The sequence below is a fragment of the Panthera onca genome, chromosome F2 (genome assembly GCF_046562875.1).
Source record: "Panthera onca isolate mPanOnc1 chromosome F2, mPanOnc1 haplotype 2, whole genome shotgun sequence".
NCBI lineage: Eukaryota > Metazoa > Chordata > Mammalia > Carnivora > Felidae > Panthera > Panthera onca.
The window spans coordinates 67,485,346-67,492,313 of record NC_138356.1 but is presented as its reverse complement, the minus strand read 5'-3'; the positions used below and the strand labels follow the sequence as shown (position 1 = coordinate 67,492,313).

General features: G+C 46.6%; 1 protein-coding gene across 4 annotated transcripts in view; it reads left to right on the top strand.

Annotated features, from left to right (window-relative positions):
- Positions 1–2,225: 2,225 nt before the first annotated feature.
- TMEM65 (transmembrane protein 65) overlaps positions 2,226–6,968 on the top strand; it is a 53,065-nt gene continuing 48,322 nt past the window's right edge. Inside the window, exon 1 of one of the 4 annotated variants that reach the window (XM_078441738.2) lies at positions 2,226–3,003. In XM_078441738.2, coding sequence (XP_078297864.1) covers positions 2,718–3,003 — 286 coding nt within the window. In that variant the 5' untranslated portion in view covers positions 2,226–2,717. The remainder of the gene's footprint in view (positions 3,004–6,968) is intronic. The other 3 variants (XM_078441736.2, XM_078441737.2, XM_078441739.2) reach the window with 3 other exon arrangements.

Below are 6,968 nucleotides of genomic sequence, written 5' to 3'. Positions count from 1 at the left end.
ACGCTCAACCAACTGAGCCACCCAGGCGCCCCCATCTGCTTTTCTTGTACAGACTACACAAGGCCGCAATGGGGCTATAATGGGTGTCACTAGTGAGTGGCCAATTTAGTTGTCAGTCTAGAGGTAGTATAATCTCTACCTTATTAATGTTTAAAGTTCACTTGGTCTATCTCTTTCTATCTAAAGTAGCACTTTCATTTGTTCCATCCTTTTTATCTATGATCAACACGTATCTATTTATCCTATGTGTAATGTCTCAGAAGCAAATTGTGTCCACTTTTTAGTTTCTTATTTTCTACAGCAGACTTGAACAATCATAAATCATACAGCAAACACATTACAACAAGCCCCTAGAACAAGCACTTAGATCAGGTTTGTGATGTTTCACTTACTGGCTCAAGCAAGTCACATAGCTAAGCCCAATGTGGGACAGGTCTACACAAGGGAATGGACACCATAAGACATGATTCACTTGGACCACCATTGTAATAATGTACCACTAACACAGCTAGGCAATGGTTGATCCAGTTGTCAAACTTTCAGCAATCTGTTTCTGGAGCCCCCACACATAACAGGTGTCCTCGAGGCTATTAGGAACCGGTACTTAGTCAAGAGCTTCTCCAAACCTCACTTCCCAGGTCCCACCCCAAGCCCAATGAATCAGAATCTCTTGAGGGGTAACAGATACAGGAGAGAAGGTGGTGGTACTCCCCAAAACTTCAGACTGAAATAACTCCGCAGAGGATTCCAGCACAGAGGGTTTCAAAAACAAGACAGTCTCAATACGCAACTTCATTTCCCACAGAGCACATTCTTCTTTTTTTTTTTTTAAGTAATCCCTACACCCAATGTGGGGCTAGAACTCATGACCACAAGATCAAGGGTCGCATGTTCTTCTGAGCCAGCCAGACACCCTTCACAGAGCACATTCTTAACTGTCATAATCACAGCAGAGATGCTGCCTTGAAATTTTTTTTAAATAATTTTAATGTTTAAGTTAGCAGTGGTTCTCAAACTTTTGTGTGCAGCCATATCAACGGGGGTGGGGTGGGGTGGGGAGGGAGGCTTGTTAAAGCACAGATGATTGCCCAACCCTCGGTTTCTGATTCAAGGGGTTTAGAGCTGACTAGGGCAATCTGCATACCTTACAAGCTCTGCTGTGGGGAACCACACTTTGAGAACCACTGAGAGCAGTAGGATGATTCAGTGATAACACTGACTCACGTTGAAATATTGCACTTCCATGATTATAGCACATTTACGACATACAAGGTCTTGGGCTGGTGCCACAGCAGATACGATAAGGATAAGATTTGGATCTTGATTGCGCTTGAGCAGATTTACTCTTTAAGTGGATCTATTCTCTAAGACAGGAAGCCTAAGTATCATTAGATAGGTTCGGATAAAGGGGCAATCTCCTTTCTTTGGAGGAGACAAAGGTAAGGCTGGAGTAGGATACCCTTCGAGCTGGGTCCTGAAAGAGAACTAGGTCCTGGACACGTGGAAAACAGTGTTGCATTACAGGATTCTTTTCGCCTCGGCGAAGAGAAAAACAAAAACAAAAACAAAACAAACCTTGACAAACACCCGGAAAAGGTCTGACATTCTTGCCTCCCGCTCCAGCATTAACGATCTGCAAGCTGCTGGCATCAGAACGAGGAAGCGTGTTTTCCGTGTCACGGCCTCAGTCTCAAACCCTGGCCTCGCCCTCTCCCTTTGGAGCTCCCAGAGCGGGTGCCTCAAAGACTGGACGGAGTGTCTGGCCGAGGCCTCAGTGGGCGGTGCCTTGCCAAAGGGCGCGGCTTAGGCGCTTCAATCCTCAAAAGCCTGAGCAGGACGGTGCGACGACCCCCGAGAAGTGGCGAGGCCCGTGCCTGGCGAGAGGGGCCGCACGCAGCGGCACCGTTCACAACGAGCCCCAGGTTTACGCATGGCGCTAGGACGGGCCGGTGGCAGCGGCACTACCCTGTCGAGCAAGAACTCCAGAGCTGTTTCTCCCCGTTCTTTGCGTTGGACTTAAGGGTGGCGGACGCCAGCACAGAAGACGCGAGCCCTCGGTTCCTCCACCGTCACGCACCGAAAGGGGCGGGGACTCTTGTGCACCCTCCTAACTCTGGAGAGAGCACAGCCCGAGAGCCTGCGGACTGCGCCTGCGCGGCCCCGCCCCACCCCCTCGCCCCGCCCTGTTAGCCCTTATACCGCCGCTAGGGGTATCGGTGCTGCTGCGGCCTGAGAGCGCGGCGCCTTTGAGGGCGCGGGAGCCGTAACGAGCGCCGGCGAGGGCAGGCAAGAGGGTGGGAAAGCCGGCGGGAGCGGAGGGCGGCGCCGGAGGAGGGCGGCGCGTGGCTGACTCATCCCTCTGGAAGATCTAACTGACGGAGACAAACCCTCGTCAAACCCGCCCGCCCGCGCCACCCCTCCTCAGCCGGGAGGCGCCCGCCCGCACCGCCCACCCGCCCTCTCCCGGCCCGGCAGCCTCGGAGAAAGTTTTTCTTGCCGGAGGGACCCGAGCCGCCGCGGGCCTTTCGGAAGAGAAGGGGGACGGGAAAGGAGGCGACCGCCGCGCGGGCCCGGGGAGTGCATGGTGCCCGGCGCCTCGGCTGCCAGTCAGGAGGACATCGGGGCGGGGTCGGGCTGAGCCGAGCTCCTTCTTCCCCCCGCCTCGCCAGAAATCGCTCTCCCGGACTGCCGCGGGGGTCCCCGCTCCTCAGCCCGCCATGTCCCGGCTGCTGCCGCTGCTGAGGAGCCGGACCGCGAGCAGCTTGAGGCCGGGCCCGGCCGCCGCGCCCCGACAGCCGTCCTGGTGCTGCTGCGGGCGGGGGCTGCTGGCGCTCTCGGCCCCCGGCGGCTCCCGGGGGCTGGGCACCCACCCCAAGAAGGAGCCCATGGAAGCGCTGAACACGGCGCAGGGCGCGCGCGACTTCATCTACAGCCTGCACTCCACCGAGAGGAGCTGCCTGCTCAAGGAGCTGCACCGCTTCGAGTCCATTGCCATCGCCCAAGGTAAGGGGGCGAGTGAGGGGCGAGCCCGGGGCCCGGCGTCCCCATCCCGCGGCCTGCGCCCCTGGAGCCCTCCAGCCGCTCGGCCCGCCCCCACCCCCCTCGCCCGACTGGCCTCGCGCCTGGGACGTCCGGGCCCGGGAGGGGGGGGGGGTTACTTTCCGCCTCCTGAGTGTCCCCAGGGCAGGTAGGACAGGAGCAGATCGTGCCAGGCAGCCAGGACCAACGCTTGGCTGGTTCCTCCCCAGCCTCAGAGGCCGGAGCTTCAGCCCAGATTGTCAAACGATTCTGTTTCGATTGTGCTTTGATTTATTGTGCGCCTCCCCTCCCCAGCCCTCCTGTCCCCCCTAAGCCCTTGCTGCTTTCTTGTGAACGTGCAGCTACGCAGGTGCATGCCGTGCCTGCTCGGAAAGCGCTACCAAAACCCGAGAGGCAGGAAGAAACTTTCTTGAAAGGTTATCCAACCAAGCTGTACGGGTGTCCAAAAGAAGGGATATTGCTTCCTAAGGCAGAGATGCTCTCAGCTGTGTGATTGCACACACTTCTAGTTGTATTAAACAGCCAAAGGAAACATTTTCCTGGGAAATGGAAAGAATGAATCAAACCAGCAACTGCAGATACATAACTTGCAAGCCCGTATAGGTTCGGCGCTGCACAAGTTCAACGCCAGTTGTTTCCCCAGAGGTTGAAAGAATGTAGTAAGAATGTATTTTTCTGGGAATCTGTGGCTCTACAATAAAAAGCAGACTTCTGCTTTAAAGTAATGTGGAATGGTGAAAGCAAAGCTATTTTTAAGCTAACATGTTAAAAAAGGATATTTTTAAAAACGAGTGCAGAGTGCTGTAGGTCAGAATTTGAGAGCAGGTGAAAAAAAAAAAGCTAAAAATTCAGAAAATCAGAAGGATGAAAGGACTAAATGATTAATTCCATATTAAAATATGTTTGCAATTTGAATACAGTAGTACAGACAAAATACATAATGCAGACAAAATATATAGCTATTTTATTTCACATTACGATGTGTTTGACATTTTTTAGCAAGTTTACCTCCCCCACCCTGCCAAAGTTGGTAGCTGCGTAAACATCCCATAGATTCCGAAGTTTAAAGTACAATGATTGAAACATGGCATTTGATTAGCCAGAGGCACTTGAAAGTGCTTCTTGGGCCAATAATACAGGAATGGAAGAAAGTCATATAAGTATGACTTACCTATACTGCTTCTTCAGAAACTTTCTCTTGTGCCTTTGAACTGCTTTTTTTTCTACATTCAGGGAATTGCAGAACAATTTATAGTACTGGATATTCCAAACAATGTCCACCCCTAGGGCATTTATAGGAGAAATGTAACTTCATAATCAGTTCAGTTATTAAATGTGTAACCATGCCATTATATGAAATAATAATCAAATACTAGTTATTTGTAAGGTGTGTTTGTATTCATTGTGTGGTTTAAGATATTCAGTTCTGAAAATGTGCTCCTGGGAGAATACAGACAGTCATATATGCTGGAACATTAATATCAGGAATGTTTTCTCCATGGGCAGCACTTTTGAACATATATTTGGCCTAGTCTAAGTAACTTCTTAGAAATTCTTCTGCGTTAACATTGTTACAAGTTTCAAGGGCCTTATTAATATAATTTTATGATAATTCTTGAAAAGCATATCCTGTGATACAACTGGGTAAATTTTACCTGATGCCTTATTGTTTTAGCACATGGCAGTCGGATGGCAGTGGAGATGCTACATTCTCCTGGGAAGATAATTTTAAATTTGACGTGGTTTTAAGTATTTGAGAAAGGACCTATAAACTTCGGTCAGTGGAGGTTACTTAGCATCAGTTAAACTGAATCAGTATGGAAGTTATAGGAGAAAGAAGTCAGTAATTTGTCTCCTTTGTTCAAGATAAAAAGGGAAAGGTATAGGAAGTGATGCGGTAGTCAAATGCTTGTCTCCTGTTCATAAGCTAAAGAACTTCAAAGTTTAAATCAACTGTTTTTGCCAGTATTGATGACTAAATCATTGCTCTTTGACTCAGATGATACTTACTGATGCTGCTGCTTTAATTTTTAGTGCAGTCTTAGTGTTCCTTATTGTGTTCAATATCAATATATACAGTTCCTATGGAGAGCAGTGAAATCATTTTTCCCCAAATGAGTAACTCCCATGTTTTTCTTTTATTGTTACTTTTTGAATCTTTTTATTTTTTTTTAATTATTTTTTTTTAATTTTTTTTTTCAACGTTTTTTATTTATTTTTGGGACAGAGAGAGACAGAGCATGAACGGGGGAGGGGCAGAGAGAGAGGGAGACACAGAATCGGAAACAGGCTCCAGGCTCCGAGCCATCAGCCCAGAGCCCGACGCGGGGCTCGAACTCACGGACCGCGAGATCGTGACCTGGCTGAAGTCGGACGCTTAACCGACTGCGCCACCCAGGCGCCCCTTGAATCTTTTTAAATACCTGATTCATGTACTAAATGTATGTGTACTAAACATACTTTCTATTAAATAAATTATGTTAAAAGGACTGTTTCTTGTTATAGGAAGTCTTATGTGTTCTTGGAAAGTGTGCTTGTATAATGGAAAGAAGTGTTTTGGATTTGGTGTGGAAACATTACAGGAAAAAATCATCTATGCTTTGATATGGCAGTGGAATCTGTTGCTGAAATTTGGTACATTTGCCCTCATCGTTCTTAGTGCTTATCAGTAGACATGTGATACGATCTGTGACAAGATAAAGCTTTACATGATTCTAGATAGATAAGATGAGCTGTGTGGGATGTCTTATCATAGTTAAATAGGCTATTGTGATTTTCAAATTACAAAATGATTTCCTTCTCAGTTTTAAAAAAGTTGATGTTGTGTTCTCAATGTACATGCTCAACCTAATCTCTCTTCTTCTAGAGACAGTCCATATTTTCCCGATAATTCTCTGTTGGTTCATTGTTTTTATGACAGGACTGGCAAGCTGACATTAGTATAGTTGCCTTTCAATCTTAGCCAAGAGTTTTAAAGCAAATTTGTCTTTTAAATTTTTGCAATTATTATTTCTATTCATAGTTGTTTTTTGTTTTTGTTTTTAACTTTCAAAACATATGAGTTGGTTTTTGAAGGACAGGCGATGCTCATTTTATTAGTTATACATTATTGTGTAAAACATAGTGGCTTAAAACAAACATGTTTTTTCTCAAAGTTTCTGGGGATCAGGAATCTTGAATCAGCTTTGTGGCATGTTTCTGACGGGGTATCTCATGAAGTTATACTCAAGCTTTTATTTTTATTTTTTGTAATCAAGTTTTTAGCTGGGCCTGCATCAGCTGAAGTCTTGCCTAGGGCTGGAGGATGCATTTTCAAGAAGGCTCACTCACGTGGCTGTGGGCTGGAAGTCTCAGTTTCCTGCCCTGTGGGCCTCACTACAGTCTAAGTGTTCTCAAGACATGGAAGCTGGCCTCCTCCAAGAATGAGTGATGGGAGGCAGAGAGAGGGCGCCTAAGCTGGAAGCCACAATCTTTCATAACCCAGTCTTAGAAGAGAGAGTCCATTTATTTTGTCCTGGTACATTGTGGGAAGGTGCCATACATGGTGCAAATACCTGGAGGTAGAAATCACTGGGGGCCACCTTGGAGGCTGCCTTCCGCACTTACTTAAAAGTGTTATAACTAATGTTTATTGGAGAATTACACAGCAAGATAAGAACTGGGTTTGGGGAAGGCACAATGAAAGATAACTGAAAAAAAAAGGAGCTTCTTAGGGAATTATTTTTGTTAAATGTTTACTCCAGGTACTTTTTAAAATGAGATTTCTTTTACATAATAGTAGATAAGAAATGTATGGAGGTGAAAAGAGCAGTTTTTCTATTAATGTTAGATCTTAATCACTTGCATTTTTTTTTTCTATTTCTCTGTATAAGTGGTAATTGTGTATGTTTTAAATTTGCTTTTTTTTTTTTGCCATTTATCTACATCCA